The sequence below is a fragment of the Aegilops tauschii genome, chromosome 6 (assembly GCF_002575655.3).
Source record: "Aegilops tauschii subsp. strangulata cultivar AL8/78 chromosome 6, Aet v6.0, whole genome shotgun sequence".
Lineage (NCBI taxonomy): Eukaryota > Viridiplantae > Streptophyta > Magnoliopsida > Poales > Poaceae > Aegilops > Aegilops tauschii.
The window spans coordinates 55,423,683-55,441,270 of NC_053040.3; the positions used below are offsets into that span (position 1 = coordinate 55,423,683).

Below are 17,588 nucleotides of genomic sequence, written 5' to 3' on the forward strand. Positions count from 1 at the left end.
AGTACTTAGACCAAATCTTATGTTCCTTGCGTCAGCTGCAAAATCTTTGAACACTCTGTCGATCTTTCTCCATTGCGGTCCATCAGCGGTGTGTCTCAACTCCCCGTCGGACTTACGGTCCTCTTTGTGCCATCGCAACGACTTGGCATGCTTTTTGTTCCTGAACAGACATTTCAACCGTGGTATTATAGGAGCATACCACATCACCTTGGCAGGAACCCTCTTCCTGGGTTTCTCGCCCTCAACATCGTCACCAGGGTCATCGCCTATGATCTTATAACGCAATGCAGTGCATACAGGGCATTCATTCAAATTCTCGTATTCACCGCGGTAGAGGATGCAGTCGTTAATGCATGCATGTATCTTCAGAACCTCTAAACCTAGAGGGCAGACAACCTTCTTTGCTTCATACGTACTGGCGGGCAACTCGTTATTCTTCGGAAACATATTCTTCAACATTTTCAGCAAATTTTCAAATGATGAGTCAGCTACACCTTCCTGTGCCTTCCATTTTAGCAAATCCAGTGTGCAGCCCAGCTTTTTCAGACTATTATCGCATCCTGGATACAACGACTTTTTGTGATCCTCTAACATGCGATCCAAATTCTCCCTCTCCTTGTCAGTTTCGCAGCGTCTCCGTGCATCAGCAATGGTCCGACCAAGATCATCAGCGGGCTCATCATGTGCCTCTTCTTCACCTTCACCTAACCCTTCCCCACCTTCAGCATCATCCTCCATGAAAGTATCAACGAAATGATCATGATAGTTGTCATCGATATCATCCCCTTCTTCATCTTCTTCCATTCTAACCCCTCTTTCTCCATGCTTGGTCCAACAATTATAGCTTCGCATGAAACCGTGCCGAAGCAGGTGCATGTGAACGTCTCTTGAGGAGGAGTAACCCTTCTGATTCTTACAGACAACACATGGACAGATAATAAAACCTCGCTGCTTGTTCGCATTTGCCACTGCGAGGAAATCTTTCAAACCCGTAGTGAACTCGCCGGAGAGTCGGGGACCGTACATCCATTGCCGATTCATCCGCATTATTATTATCTAAAGTATATAATTAACCATCATGCATTTGTTAAACTAACTAGCTAGAAATAATACAAATTAAACAATGAACTACACACATGCATATTTTATCAATGACACATGAAAGGTTCAAGTTGCTAACCGCGATCGCGGAGGAAAAATAAATGAGAAAGCTCAAGTGTGGCTCGGACACTTCATATCATGTTTGTTTCATGCTCTCGGGCATTTCATCGAACACCTTGTGTGCATAGGAGGAACCAAAAGCAAACCCACCACCCCCTTCTGAATTGTGGCTAAGTGAAGTGAGCTGAGTCCTATATATAGGGATGGGCCTTTAGTCCCGGTTGGCCTGGCCAACCGCGACTAAAGGCCTTCGGGCCAGCCTGAGGACCTTTAGTCCCGGTTGGCCAGGCCAACCGGGACTAAAGCCCTTCCCGTCCGCCAGCTGTCGACCGAGCGCGCTGGGCCCAGATAGTTGGTCGCGGGTCTCCTCCCGAACCGCGACTAAAGACCCCTTTTGTCGCGGTTCGATTATTTTAGGGACTAATGGGGGCGTATGGAAGCCTCTTTTTCTACTAGTGATTATTTACAATACTCTATGGAAGCCAACTACAAAGCGAGACACTCAGCTCATTCTAAGTAGGTAATCAGTGTCATGTGTTCACGGGCCGTGTTGGCCACTCCACTATGTTCCTCATGTGGTGTCAGGACTCAGGAGGAGTGCCGTTCAGAGTACATTAAAAAAATGCACTTCTTTCAGAGTACATTCATCTTCTTCGGATGTACTATTTGGTGTCAGATTTATACGTGCCGCTCTCCAAATTCACATGCCCCATGCCTATGTTAAGTTGTTAATTAACCCGACTGTTGTTTTATTTTAATTCTCATCAGTTTAGCCTTGGTCTGTTTCTCTTTCTTGGGAGTCAAGTCAGCTCATGCTGATCATGGCATCATGGCCTGATTAGGTGCACGTGTAGGAGTCTGTATATAGGTCTTGACGTGATCGGTCTTTGCCAGATGATCAGATTAGAAAAGTTATGCTAGATTAGGAAGTAGTCCGGCCGTGTTGGTTTTGTAATCGAGTCCTAGTCTATTTTGGTAAGTGTCCGGCTACGATTGCTACCCAGGGCTCCGAGCGCAGGGCCGGCCCTGGGCCAGGGCAGCAGGGGCGACGGCCCGGGGCCCAGCCAAACTAGGGGCCCCGACACCAGCACATATAAAAGGATACAACCATATAACGTAGGCCCAATATTGATGCGAAACAAAAAGGCCGACGAGGCCCGTATATGATATGTCTAGGAGAAGCCCAAAAGCCTAATACGCAACTCACGTGATTGCGCGGCGCCGGATCCTAAAAAAAGACTTGATTGCGCGGCGCCGTGGCGGTTTGTTTGGTCGGCTCTTCAATTTCTTCGATCCAATCTAGCGACCTACTATATACGTACGCATGTGTGATCAAAACCGCAAGGCCCCATGGTGATTACTTTGTCTTTGCTTTTGCTGGAGAATGGAGCAGATCAGCACCGAGTTACTCCATCGCACTGGCTGCCGGCTTCTAGCACAGTAGGGCAAGGAAGGCAGACCAACCGAGGTATTTTTTGTGTGAATTATTTTAGTCCTCAAACTCAAACTGGAGTATTTTTTATTCCTGTAAAAACAACATTTGTTGGCCTTTATATATATAGCTGGAGATTGTTGCTGCTAATTTAATCCAGTCTCCAGCAACGCCCTCGATCCTTTTTTTGGCAAACATGTTGCCTGAAATATACTTGTCTAGTTGTGAGAAGAAACACAGTAAAGGAGCAGATAAATTAACTATCATTAATCTTGACACTATCATTGATGATTTTTGAATAAAAAAATGCACGGAGTCATTTCTCATGATTATTAAAGGCATTTGTTTTTTATTGTGCTATGTAACTTATTGATATATATTTGATCTAGAACATAAAAGTACAACATTGTTACCAAATATTATCCACCTGAATTTTTTATCATTGCTTATTATGGCTTTAAAATATATTTTTATATCAATGTATGGAATCTAAAACGAAAACACTTCGACCACTGGGCCCATTTATTGAGTTCGCCCTAGGGCCTCCGAAACTTCAGGGCCGGCCCTGTCCGAGCGTCTATATATACATGCACTGTATGGCGTGAGATTGCACCGTGAATTTGCTTGACAGAAATAAATTGAGGGCCAAGTGCCCTAGGCAAAAATTTGCCTTGCGCGTGTGCTAGTGATCAACAAATCCTCCCTCGTTCGATCAGTAAGTACATGTAGATTTCGCTCATCGTTCTTTCCACACGATGTCAACCAATGTTGCACCACATCTCATATATCCTATTAATGTTTCTCGCAGCTCTACTATTCGAGCTATGTCGGGCATGGCTTTCGATGGCGCATCTCTCATCGCCGACGGCAAATTGTGCGCCGCCACTGAATCGGTCGTCGACGCCGGCACGGACAGCGGGTACCACTTGCTCGTTGTCCAAGGCTACTCGCGCACCAAGGAGAAAACTCCCAAGGACGAGTGGATCGAGTCTCATCCTTTTATTGTTGGAGGCCGTCGCTGGACCATTCACTACCACCCAAATGGTTTTGAAGATGAAGAATATATATCGCTTGTCCTTACCCTTGACGACGATATCGAGCCAAGCGTTAACGTTCAGTATGTTTTCAGTTTCATTGACCAGCCCAAGTTGCGGGTGCCAAAGCACATCCGCCAAAGCCAACCAGTTTATTTGGATGAACGTCTTGATGGCCAGTATGAATTCATGAAAATGGAAGATTTTGAAAGATCAAGACATCTCAAGGACGACAGCTTCATCCTCCGGTGTGACCTTGTTGTGTGCAAGCCGGGCGCGAACACCAAGGGGCAGAGCGCCTGCTCCGACGCCCGTCCGTTCACAAAATTGCCAACGCCTGACTTGCAAAGCCACCTTGCCAGTCTCCTCCTGAGCAAGGAGTGTGCTGACATTACGTTTGAGGTTGGCGGCGAGGAATTTGCTGCGCATCGGTGCCTGCTTGTGGCCCGATCGACCGTATTCAGGGCACAACTCTCTAGTGCCATGAATGAATCGAGTGTTGTCAAGATAAGTGGCATCAAAGCAGACGTCTTTAGGGGCTTACTTACCTTCATCTACACCGATGCAGTACCTGACTTCATGGAAGCAGATGATGATGACGTTGAAACATATGCAACCCGACTGCTGGAGTTCCTTGAGACTAGCCACAGTGGGAGTAACTTCAGCAGTAACATCGAGTCCAACTCAGCAAATTTGCTTACGTGGCAATGAGTTAATGAGGAGAGAGGTAGTTGTAGTAACTTAGCTAGTTACTGTAACATCACATGTCCCAATGCGATATGAGTCTATAACCTAATAAATGAAGCTTTGCATGTTACTACCTCTATGTTACTACCCATTATGGAGGTAGTAACATAGAGTAGTAACATATGCATGTTATTACTCTATGTTACTACCCATTGTGGCTAGTCTGAAGCTGCGGAAAGATATGATCTCGAAAAGCTCAAATCGGTCTGTGAAGAGAAGTTGGCCGATTTCTTATGTGCAGACATGGAGTCAGACATCATTGTCAATGAGCTTCTATCCAAGTTTGCGTTGCTGAATCTCTGAAGTTCCAATAAACCTATAGTTCATAGTTCGTCCGTAGTATCCAAGCCTAGATTAAAAGAGGGCCACAGTATTGTGTTGATCATCCAATAGCTACTACCACCACTACTGTTCTGAATTTGTATTGAATATTGAAATGCAGCAACCTAATATATTTTCTACTCCCTCTATTTCTATTTACTCCGCATATTAGCTTTGAGCCAAGTGAACTTTATAAAATTGGACCAAGTTAATTGTAAACAATCTAAACTTTTACAATAAAAAATATATATGGTATGAAAATATATTGAATGATGATTCTAAATGGTATTGACTTGATATTGTGGATGTAAATTTTCTTTTCTGTAAACTTGATCAAATTTTAGAAAGTTTGACCAATGCGAATTAAATAAAAACAGAGGGATTACGTGCTTATCCTACTTTCATTTGATCATGCATGCAAAAATTACCCACAAAAAAATGGAGCCGAAAAAGTTTGCCTTGGGTGCATCCATGGATAACCTGCTTGCGTTTGGTACATATGCTCCTTCCTTTGACCGATTGAGGCATGATGTTACGAATATCCCAAGAAAAATCTCCTATATACTACCAAAGCAGTGATACCAAATAATCACAACAAGATTTTTTTTTTCAAGAACATGCAAGAGCATTGCATATCTTCTCTATTAAGATAGAGGGGGAACATAGATGGTTAACATGTTACAGGTGCTAGCAGTGGGGACGATTGTCTCCGACGTTGAAACGTTTTCAAAAAAAACTAACTGGTCCCTTAGCTTGTTTTTTTGCAAAATTCACTGTGTGTGGCGTAAATTCATTTGCAGAAAACACTGATCAGCCGATTTGGTCCATTTGAGCACCTTCTTAAAAGGTGGGGACTGATTGTAAGGAGCTGACTTGGCAAAAACTCGCCACACACTACAGGAATCAGTAAGTTTGCCGTCAGGCAAGTACAGACGGCAAAGGCAGGAATACAGACGGCAAAGATTTTGCCGTCAGCTGCTGACGGCAAACGTAGTCGGCAAACCCAAAGTCGGCAAATAGTACTTTGCCGTCTGCTTTTTATCGGGCAGACGGCAAAGAGATTTTGCCGTCAGTAAAACAAATAACAGACGGCAAAGAACAGCGTCTCTGCTGTCAGCCAAACTCCATGTTTGCCATCGTCCGGAATCATCACAGACGGCAAATTGCTTTTTCATGATTAAAAAAACTAAAGCACCAGCGCTAGCAAACCCATCACAGCCGTAGTTTTGCACAACTGACCCACTTTTCAAACATAAATTCGTGGCACAATGTAGAAAAATTAGAAACAAAATGTGGAGCCCGTGAAACATCAATGCAACTACACGAATAGGCAGTGAGCATCAAATTTTTGCAGGTACACGCACCTAGCAATTAATAACAATTACTAACAGCCACAAATTAAGTGCGGTGGTCGGGGCAATTGCATTCTTGGAGGGAGATGGAAAAGGTTGCGGCGCCGGGGGACGGGGACGGCGGCGTGCAGCTGCTCGGGGCGACGATGGCCGGGGCAAAGGGGGGAAGGGGTCGAGGCCGGCGCCGCCGGGGAGCAGGGCCCGCCGCGTGAGGCTGCACAGCGCGAAGGGGGAGGGCCGGGGCCGGCTGTGCCATGGCCGGCCGCGTGCTGCTGCTCGGGCTTTGGGGGAGGGCCGGGGCCAGCAGCGCCATGGCGGGCCACCTGCGGATGCTCGGGGCGGCGAGGGAGGGCCGGGGCCGGCGGTTCCATGGCGGGCCTCCTGCCACTGCTCGGGGCGGCGAGGGGAGGGCCGGGGCCGGCGGCGCCATGGCGGGCCTCCTATGGCTGCTCGGGGCGGCAAGGGAGGGCCGGGGCCGGCCGCCTCCGGCTGTTCGATGCGGCGAGGGAGGGCCGGGGCCGGCGGCGCCATTGTCGGCCGCCTGCGGCTGCTCGGGGCGGCGAGGGAGGGCCGAGGCCGGCTCCGTGTGTCGGGTGGTAGGTGCGACATATGCCAACGGGTGGCTTATCATGGTGGGAGCCAGTAAGACGTCGCCGGTGCCTGGAAACGGGATGAGGCGAAGACATGCACGCCGGCGAATCTTACCCAGGTTCGGGGCTCTCCGTGGAGATAACACCCCTAGTCCTGCTCTGCGGGGTCTCCGCATGATCACTAGATCAGAAAGGGTAGCTACAAATGCTCCTAGAGCTGTCGGGTTCAAGGGAGAAGAAGAGCAAGGCTAGCTCTCACTTCCCTCTCTATATGATGTGTGTGTAACTCTAAGAAGCCAACCCTTTGCATGGGTGCCCGGGGGGGTTTATATAGGCCTACCTCCCGGGGGTACAATTGTAATCCGGCTGGGCGCGGGTCCCAGTCGTCAGCGTCTGCGCTCGCCGGTTTCTCCGCCGGCCGTTGGGGCCCGCCGACCGGTGGGTCCCGCCGGCTGTCGCCCTTTGGGTCGACAGTCCGGCCCCACCACCCGGGGGTTTTATCGGTGGCTGTTTACTGTAGCCTCGCCTCTGATGACGAGGGCCTTGTCGAGGTAAGCGTGGCTACAGTGTGCCGCCTCGAGGGCTCTCACTGTAGCCTTACCTCGTCTTGTCTCCTTAATGTGGCACATGCTTCGAGGGAAGGGAGTAGCCGGCTTCTGGAGGCCGGCTACGCCCTTGGCCGACTGGGGGTGGCCGGGCCGCCTTCGCGCCTCTCTCTGGCAAAAGGGGCCCGCCGCCCGTGGGCCGTACTGGCGCCTGTCGTGGATGACGTTGAGGCCAGCATGGCCACAGTGCCGAGCCGAACGGGAGATGGTCGGCCCGTACGGCGTCCTGTGGCCATGCCTGCCTCAGGCTTCGGGGGTAGTGGGCCGCACTGTGGCCACACCCCGTCTTGTCACCATTATGTGGGTGTAGTTCTAGTGGGTGCGGTCTTGGCCGGCTTTGTAGAGTCGGCGCGCTTCATGGCTGGCTCTTGGAAGTCGGTCCTCTTGGCGCCGGCTTCCTGGAGTCGGCCATCTCGCAACTATCTTGGGGGAGGTTACCAAGGCCGGGTCGCCTTTGGAGAGTCGGCCCCTGGGGTAGTCGGCCAGGGGAAGTCGGCCCAATGCTGCGAACGCTTGAAGGCTCAATCGGCCTTATAATTTTTGAAGAACCATGGGTAGTCGGTTAGGCTACCTGTGGCCATTTACTCCGACAGTAGTCCCCGAAGCTGATTGAGCTTCGAGGTTGGGTGGGAGTCGAGAAGCTCGGTCAGCTTCCTCTCTTGACGAGCTGGCAGCTGAGAGCCGACTCTGGTCGGGTGCGCCATCTTGGTGAAAAAAATTTGGAGTCGGAGGACGGGAGCCTCCCTGAGCGCGCTCCGGGCCGCGGGCCGGCCACTTGCCGCCCGCGAACCACATGGCGTCCCATGGCTAAAAAGCCTGCGAGCCCACGCGCGCGACGGGACGTCGCCGCAGGTCGGGGGCCCGCCACGCCTACGCCCGGGCCCAGGCGTGGATTCTCTGCGGCCCGAAGCCGCCCGCACGTCATCCTGCGGCGGTTTCGGCACGTTTTTAGGGCGTAATAATCATGAGGCGTGGGGGGAGTGGGTGCAGTTAATCCCACGTCTCACCCCACGCCCTGCCTCCCCGGCTTCACCGTGCGAAGCTATAAGTGGGGGGAGGGGGAGAGCGGCAGGCTCTCGCACGCCCCTCCTCTTTCCACCATCTTCTTCCTCCTGCCCTTTCTTTCAACAGTGCCTCGCCGCCGCGCTGTTCCACCACTCGATCCTCCTCCGCCGCGTTCGATCTCGCCAGCCCCACGCCACGATGCAGTACAGCGGGGATTGGGACGGCTCCAACGTCCATGAGGATCACGTCGAATTCCTCCGCAAGATGCGGCGGCTGCCCGACGCGGACAAGGTGGAGGTCCGTCTCGCGCCGGCGAAGGAGATTACGCCGGAGCCGCAGGAAGGCGAGCGGGTAGTCTTCCGCTCGCATTTCTTGCGCGGCATCGGCCAGCCCGTGAGCGCCTTCTTCCACTCTTTCTTCGAGTTCTACCAACTCCAGCCGCACCACCTCACCCCGAACACGGTGGTGCTGCTGTCCGCCTTCGTCACCTTGTGCGAAGGCTACCTCGGCGTCCTCCCTACCCTCAAGCTCTGGGGGGAGTTCTTCCAGTCCAAGCTGGGCACGCGCATGCAAGGCGTGCCGGCTCAGAGTGGCGCCTTCATCGCGATGCGGAGGGTGGCTGCCGACAACCCCTTCCCCGTCATCACGCTGATCCAGTCGGTGAAGCTATGGCAAAAGTCATACTTCTACGTGAAGAACGTCGCCCCGCAGGGCGACTACGTCAATCTGCCGGCTTACGTAGCCGGCCCACCGGCGGGCAGGCGGCCCCAGTGGTCCTATCGGGTCGTGACGCTGACGTCGGCTGGAGCCGCAGCTGTCGCCCGACTGCGGGTGATGATCCAGTCGGAGGGCTTGTCGGGCCCGACCTGCTGGCCGCCTTCGTCACGCGCCGGGTGCTCCCGCTCCAGAGCCGCCCTCATCTGATCTGTCAGATGAGCGGCCAGCTCGATCCGAGTCGGATGTGCACCAAGGACATGCCGCACGACGAGGTGGCTCATATGGTGAACTACCTTGCGAACTGCAAACTCTCCGCAGAGTGGCAGTTCGGCAAGGAGCCATATTGCCGAGCTCATCCGCCGCCCACGGTATGTCCTCTTCTTCTCCTTTTTTTGTTCTCAGTTTTATTGCCGAGTTCCTTTTGGCCGACTCTGACTAGTCGGCTCGTCTCGACAGAGCCCTCTTCTTCGGCCTGCAGGCGGGTCAGACGCGGAGCGCCGATTCGTCCCCGACCGGACAGGGCACGACCTGGAGGACCCCGACTTGGGGGCGGCTGCTATGGACGACAACACCGAGGCGGGCGGTGGCCAAGCCGGCGGCGAGGCAGGCGGCTCCGGGTTTGGAGTCAGCTTCGACGACTGGCCGGACGATGACGAGGCTGAAGTCGTCCCGCGCCGCCAGCCGGCGTCTAGCCACGGCGCGGGTTCCTCCACCGGGCCGCCTGCTCGGGGCGGCGGGCAAAAGCAACGCGCCGCGCCAGGCTTGTTCGGCAGTCGGCCGAAGAAGCCCCGAGGCAGGGCAGCGGCGACTAGGCGGGAGGAGGTGGCCGCGAAGGCGGCCCGCTTCCGCAAGGCGGTGAAGCAACCGCAGACGGTGTCGGCATAAGTACATACTCCTTCGTGTACTCTTTTTTCTTTTCTCGGCGACTAGGCGGGAGGAGGCGGCCGCGAAGGCGGCCCGCTTCCGCAAGGCGGTGAAGCAACCGCAGACGGTGTCGGCGTAAGTACATACTCCTTCGTGTACTCTTTTTTCTTTTCTCTGGGGGCTCCTGAATCTTTGTCTTTTTCTCCAAACAACCAGAGCTCCACTGTCGCTCGAGCGGGCTGATGCTGCCTCCGTCGTTGGGTCGCCGGGAGGATCCGGGAGCACTACTCGCCGCGTGGACCCCCGTGCTGACCTTCAGGCGGCGACGGAGCGGAACGCGCGGGAGGTGCGAGAGGAGCGGGAGGCGCGGGAGGCGGAGGTGTTGAGGGCGGCCGCCGCCAAGGCGGCGCAGGAGGAGGAGGCGGCGAAGGCGCGCGCTGCCGCCGCGGCCAAGGCCCAAGCAGAGGCTGCGGCTGCGGCGATGGCGGAGGGGGCCTTGCTGGTCACCCCACTGCGCGTCGCGGCGCCTGGGGCCCCGGAGCCCTCGCCAGGAGAAGCCGGCGGTGACCAGCCGGGGCTGGAGAGGGATGACGACGTCGTCATCCTGGAGAGGGCGGCGGTACCGACCACGCCGACTGGGATGGCTCAAGGCGGCCGGCCTGATCTGCCGCCTGCGCAGTCGGCGGGGGGCGAGCCGGCCGCGAGGACTGAGCTGGCGGTCCGGACGCCGCCATGTCGGCGCGCGGGGAAGGCCGCGTCAGAGCCGCAGAAGGCTGCGTCGGAGCCGCAGTCGGCCGCGGGCTCCAGCTCGTCAGCCTGGGATGTGGAGGCGGCCAGCGCCACCTCGGGGTGGACGCTGGGCGGAGGGACGACCGTGATGAACGTGGCCGCGCAGGACGTCCGGACCCGGCTCCAAGCCCAGGCTACGGCGCTGAGGCGGTACAACCACGAGTTCCTTGCGACGCGGGCGGCCATCCGGGTTAGTCTTCTTATCTTGCTTCTTTTGACCTTGATTTCTTCCGTGGGGGCGCGTCAGCGCACCCGCTGGGTGTAGTCCCCGAGTTCTGAGTCGGCTGCTGAGCAGGCGGCTTGGAACTTTTTAGTGGATCTAGTTTTGCTATTCTTGCTCTTACTTTGCTCTTCTGCCTGTCTTGCAGGACTACCACAATCTTCGCGCGGCTGCCTTCAACTCCCAGGCTCGGGAGCTGACCCGGAAGACCGCCGACCTAACTGAGAGCCGGGGTAAGTGCTTCGTCCTTTATCTCACGTGGGGGCGCGTCAGCGCACCCACTGGGTGTAGTCCCCGAGATTCGGGCCGACTGCTGAGCAGTCGGGTCGGATCTTCCTTGACGACTTCCTCTTATTGCTTCTTCTTTTTCTGACGTCTTTGCAGCGGCCAATGCCAGCCTGAGAGCACAGCTGGGAGAGTCTCAGGCTGCCCTTCGTGCCAAGGAGGCCGAGTTTGCCGCCTTGGTGCAGGAACGTGACCGCCTGGCCAAGAGGTTGGCCGACCAGGAAGAGAGCCACAAGGCGGCTCTGAAGGTGGTGCAGGACAGCGAAGCCGCCCTCCAGGCCGAGTACGAGACACAGGCGGCTGGCTGGGCCGAAGCAAAGCAGACGCTGATCAATGACTATGGCCAGATCGAAGATTTGGTTGACGGTAAGCCGCCTGCTTCTTCGTCCTTTCTTGCCGCCTGCTGCTTTTGGCTTGTTTTCTGACTTGGTGTTTTCTCCTTTTTCTCTTTCTTTTTGCGCAGAGTACTTCCCTGGCTACTCTACCGCCGCCAACCAGATCATCGAGGCTCGCCGCGAGGCACGGAGGCAGGCTGGCGCTGAGATTGCGCCAAACGCTAGCCGGTCGCTGGAGGAGTAGCTCTTGGCGATCCAGCCCGCCTCCAGCCAGCACATCGACTGCTCCGCCGTCTTCAACGTGCCGGGGCGCAGGTGCTGGCCGCCCTCTGGCCTGGCGAAGTGGTTCCCCGCACCCCCAGTCGGACTGCCGACTGGCTGGAGGTGGCGGTCGGCCGCTTTGAAGCCTGGAAGGCTTCGGCGGCTCGGTCCGGCGCCAGGCGGGCGCTGGAGTTCGTCAAGGCCTAGTATCCCGGCCTGAGTCTGGACCAGCTGGCTACCTGGCGGCAGCAGGCCGACATGGAGCTGGAGCCGGCGCGGCCGGCTATCATCCGGCGGGCTTCGGCGATCGCCGACTACACCGACACCAGCGCCTTCGCCCCTGAGGTAGATGACAACGGTGTTGCATAGTCGGAGGACTGGTTCGGGCTGAACCCAGCAGACGGCGAAGACTCGGCGGAGGAGATCGACTCCAGCGACGAGGGTGAAGAAGAGGAGGAGGAAGGTGAAGACGCCGGGCCGGATGGTGGGGCGACCGGCCAGCCTCAGCCTGACCGCGCCTCCAGCAACACGTCGTGCGCGGGTGCGTCGCCTGCCACCGGTGGTGATCAGGCTGAGACCCGCCAGCCGGCCATTCCTTCAGCCGGCGACGCCGTCTCCACCGACCAACCCGGCTCCCACGTCGCACCTTTAGTCTAGTCTGCTATCTTTTATTTTCCTGTCTTGTCACTTTTGGAACAATATTCTGTTAAGTTTACACAATTCCACCCACTGGGGGTGTATTCGAACTATGTCGATTGCCGGCCTGTTGAGGGCTTTATATGTATATATGACTATGCATGTGTTTGGCTTTTCCTTGTTCTTTGCTTTTCATCCTTCTGCTCTTTCCTTTGCCGCCCTCCCTTGGTTGCCGCCTCCCCACACAGACAGTTGCTCTGCAATCTGTAGCTGGAGAAGTGCTTGACCAATTGGGAGGGCAAGTACTCTAGCTTTGTTGGATTAGAGCTAAGTGTTTAGGAAGCCGGCCAGCCGGCTGTTCTGACAGCCGGTAGGCGTGGTTGGAGGCCGTCTTTTCACTATATAAGTTCATTAGTCCTTAGCCTTTTTCGTGTGGGCATCCTTTCTGCCTTGGCTCTTGCTAGTCGGACAGTCGGTTCTTCGAGCTGCGACTTTCAACAAGAGAGGACTCGGGAGCCGGCACACTACTTGTCTGACTTCAGGTAGAACTTTTAATATAGCTCAAGGCGGCCAGTCCCCGGGCCGACTAGTCGAACCCGGTGCCAGACAAGAAATCAAATGTAATAATACATTCATGGATATGACACTCGTCACTCATAGATAAATAAAGGCAGTCCCCGAGTGCTCCTCGGGGAGCCTGTTGTTTCATACTTAATACAAAAGGGTAGCATGATACATACTGCTTTCAACAGTAAAATCTTCTCAGGAGGTTCGCATTCCATGGTCGCTCCGACTCCTTGCCGGAGTCGTCCCTCTTGCGTGCTCTTGGTTTTTGCGCGTCAATCAGGTAGTAGGAGTCGTTGCCTAGTGCCTTGCTGATGATGAAGGGGCCTTCCCAAGGGGCCGAGAGCTTGTGCTGGCCGGCTGTTTGCTGGATCAGCCGAAGCACAAGATCGCCCTCCTGGAAAGATCTTGGCTTGACCTTGCAGTTGTGGTAACGGCGCAACCCCTGCTGGTAGATGGCGGACCGACTGAGTGCTAACAGCCAGCCTTCTTCCAGTAGGTCGACACCGTCTTCTCTTGCTTCCTTGGCCTCCGCCTCCGTGTACATGGTGACCCGAGGCGAGTCGAACTCGATGTCGGTTGGGATGACAGCCTCGGCACCATATACAAGGAAGAATGGAGTGAATCCGGTTGATTTGTTGAGGGTAGTACGCAGACTCCAGAGGACAGCCGGCAGCTCATCGAGCCAGCAGCCGGCCGATCGCTCCAGTGGCACAACCAGTCGGGGCTTGATGCCGGAGAGGATGAGTCCATTTGCTCGCTCGACCTGGCCGTTTGACTGCGGGTGGGCAACGGACGCTAAGTCCAGTCGGATACCCTGCGTCGCGCAGAAACGTGCCAGTGCTCCTTTGGCAAAGTTCGTGCCGTTGTCGGTGATGATGCTGTGCGGCACGCCGTACCGAGTAGTGATGTCGGTGATGAATGTTACGGCAGTCGGCCCGTTCAGCTTCTTGATTGGCTTTGCTTCGATCCACTTTGTGAATTTGTCCACGGCGACAAGCAGATGTGTCAAGCCGCCACGGGCTGTCTTAAAAGGGCCCACCATGTCCAGTCCCCAGACGGCAAAGGGCCAGGTGAGGGGAATGGTCTTGAGTGCAGAAGCCGGCAGGTGTTGCTTGGAACTGAAGACTTGGCATCCTCTGCATATCTTGACTATCTCTTTGGCATCTTCCAAAGCAGTCAGCCAAAAGAAACCGTGGCGGAAAGCTTTGGCCACAAGTGATCTTGAGGCTGCGTGGTGGCCGCATTCGCCTTGATGGATATCCTTGAGGATTGCCACTCCTTTTTCTGGCTTGACACAGCGCTGGAAGACTCCAGTGATGCTGCGCTTGACAAGCTCTCTGTTGATTATTGCATATGCTCCGGCTCGTCGTTGGACTAGTCTTGCTGAGATCTCATCAGCCGGCAGCTCTCTGCTGACTAGGAATTTGAGGATGGGCTAGGCCCATGATGGAGCAGTGACTTCTTCTTCTGTTAATGCGGCCACCATGACTCGGGTGGGTGGGTCGGGTGGCGTGGAGTTGGAGTCGGCCATCCCCGGGCCGGGTTCTGAAGTCCCCGGGCCGGGTGCGACTACGGTAGTTCCCGGGCCAGTTGTCGAAGTCCCCGTGCCGCCTGCGGGATTCCTCCAGTCGGATCCGGCTGTATCAGGCACAGGCGGTACGAAGATAGAGTCTGACTCTGGAGACGGCTTGATGGACGACTTGAGGAGGCGCTGGAGGGAGACGCCGGTCGGTATAGCCTGTCAGGTGGAGCCGATCCGTGCCAGGGCATCTGCTTGGTCATTGTCGGCCCTTGGCACGTGAAGGAACTCGCACCCTTCAAAGTACCCACTGATCTGCTGGACGAGGAATCGATAGCTTGCCATGTTTGCGTCCTTGGCGTCCCAGTCGCCAGACGACTGCTGGACCACCAAGTCTGAGTCGCCATAACACAGGATCCGGCGTATGACGAGCTCTTTGGCTAGCCGGAGCCCATGTATGAGTGCCTCGTACTCGGCCACGTTGTTGGAGGCGGCGAAGTGGATTTGCAGCGTGTATCTGAGTTTGTCGCCTTTGGGAGAAGTGAGGACGATGCCGGCTCCCAAGCCGGTGCGCGTCATGGACCCGTCGAAGTGCATCCGCCAATGGGTAGAGTCGGGAGCCGGCGGTAGGTACTGGGTCTCGGCCCAGTCGACGAGGAAGTCGGCCAGTGCTTGGGACTTGATGGCGGTGCGGGGCTGGTAGAAAATTGTGTATGGTGCCAACGCAATGGCGCACTTAGCCACCCGGCCAGATGCATCCCGGCTGCCTATGATCTCGGCCAGCGGGGCGGTGCACACGACCGTGATGGGATGCTCTTGGAAGTAGGGCTTCAGCTTCTTGGCGGCAAAGTACACCCCATAGCACATCTTCTGGTAGTGCGGGTAGTTCTGTTTTGAGCTGGATAGTACTTCGCTTAGATAATACACCGGCCTCTGGACTAGCTGGGCTCGGCCTTCTTCCGGGCGCTGGACCACAACAACTGTACTGACTACTCGGCTAGTCGCGGCAATGTAAAGGAGCATGGGCTCCTTCTCAGTCGGTGCCGCCAGGACAGGTGGAGTGGTCAGCATCTTCTTCAGCGCATGGAAGGCTTGGTTGGCTTGGTCATTCCACTCGAAGTGAGTGGACTTCTTCATGAGTCGGTACAGGGGGAGAGCCTTCTCTCCTAGCCGGCTGATAAAGCGGTTTAGGGAGGCCAAGCACCCGGTGAACTTCTGCACATCTCGCAATTTGGTGGGAATCTCCATCCTCTCGATGGCCTTGATCTTCACAGGGTTGCACTCGATGCCGCGTTCGGAGACCAGAAAGCCTAGCAGCTGGCCGGCTGGTACTCCGAACATACATTTCTCGGGGTTGAGCTTGATTTGGAATCGGCGCAAGTTGGCAAATGTTTCTTTGAGGTCTTCCAGCAGGGTGCCGCGCTTCTCTGTCTTCACCACAATGTCGTCTACATAGACGTGGGCATTTCTGCTGAGTTGCTTGAGGAGGCATTTCTGCATGCAACGCTGAAAAGTGGCACCGGCATTCCTTAAGCCGAATGTCATAGTCAGGTAACAGAAAGCTCCGAATGGTGTGATGAAGGCAGTCTTCAGGCGGTCTGCTGGGTCCAACTTGATTTGATGGTACCCTGAGTAGGCGTCCAAAAAGCTCAACAGCTCGCATCCGGCTGTGGAATCTATCACTTGGTCAATCCGTGGCAAAGCAAACGGATAATTGGGGCAGGCCGCGCGTGGATCCGTGAGCCTTCAAGCGTGGACGGGACGATCTACCCCCAGCACGCTGGCGATAGCCGCGCCGCGCTTCTGGACGAAGCCGGCTCGGCTCGGCCCGCTACGCGGCGGCGTACCGAAGGCGGCGCGGTCGACCTCGCGCTGGTGGGCCTCGGTGAGGCGTCACATGGAGGCTATCTTCTGGCCTTCCGCGATGAGGGCGAGGCGGCGTGCCTCCAAGGTCTCAGCGTCGGCGTCGGCCGGGATGGGGACGGATAAGTCGTGCATCGCTGCTTGCAGGGCGTTGTGGGCGTTCTCGCCCGAGTTGGCGACGTGGCTGATGACCAGCACTTCGGTGATGGCGCTGCTGCCGCTGTCAGCTCGAGGAAGAGGGTCGTCGAAGACCACCACGTCGGAGGGGTAGGCGTCGAGCGATGCCGTGCCGGAATCGACAAGCATCGGGTCGGTGGAGCCGACCGACTCCAAGTCTGCGGCAGTCTCGCTGGAGACGTGAAGTTGGTCGAGGAGGCTGACGAGGCGGCTCTCGGGGTAGTACGTGCCTACGTCGGACGCGGGCTCGTCGGAGATGCGAGCCTCGCCGAGCAGATCGGCGAGGCAGCTCGCTGCGCAGGCGTCGTCGACGCCTTGCAGCGCGTCGGGGCAAACGCCATCGGGCGCAGCAGGCTGGCTACGCTCGCGTGGGAGGAAAAGGGTTCCTGTCCAGAACAGGTTTCCGGACGACGGTGCACCTGGCCCCACGGTGGGCGCCAAATGTCGGGTGGTAGGTGCAACATATGCCAACGGGTGGCTTATCATGGTGGGAGCCAGTAAGACGTCGTCGGTGCCTGGAAACGGGATGAGGCGAAGACATGCACGCCGGCGAATCTTACCCAGGTTCGGGGCTCTCCGTGGAGATAACACCCCTAGTCCTGCTCTGCGGGGTCTCCGCATGATCACTAGATCAGAAAGGGTAGCTACAAATGCTCCTAGAGCTGTCAGGTTCAAGGGAGAAGAAGAGCAAGGCTAGCTCTCACTTCCCTCTCTATATGATGTGTGTGTAACTCTAAGAAGCCAACCCTTTGCATGGGTGCCCCGGGGGGTTTATATAGGCCTACCTCCCGGGGGTACAATTGTAATCCGGCTGGGCGCGGGTCCCAGTCATCAGCGTCTGCGCTCGCCGGTTTCTTCGCCGGCCGTTGGGGCCCGCCGACCGGTGGGTCCCGCCGGCTGCCGCCCTTTGGGTCGACAGTCCGGCCCCACCACCCGGGGGTCTTGTCGGCGGCTGTTTACTGTAGCCTCGCCTCTGATGACGAGGGCCTTGTCGAGGTAAGCGTGGCTACAGTGTGCCGCCTCGAGGGCTCTCACTGTAGCCTTACCTCGTCTTGTCTCCTTAATGTGGCACATGCTTCGAGGGAGGGGAGTAGCCGGCTTCTGGGGG

General features: G+C 55.9%; 1 protein-coding gene across 1 annotated transcript; it reads left to right on the forward strand.

The window, feature by feature from the left end:
* Positions 1-3,348: 3,348 nt before the first annotated feature.
* Positions 3,349-4,338, forward strand: LOC109771420 (BTB/POZ and MATH domain-containing protein 2-like). Its single transcript, XM_020330110.2, has one exon. It carries the CDS (start codon positions 3,349-3,351, stop codon positions 4,336-4,338), a length of 990 nt encoding a protein of 329 aa, XP_020185699.2.
* The last annotated feature ends 13,250 nt before the right edge of the window (positions 4,339-17,588 follow it).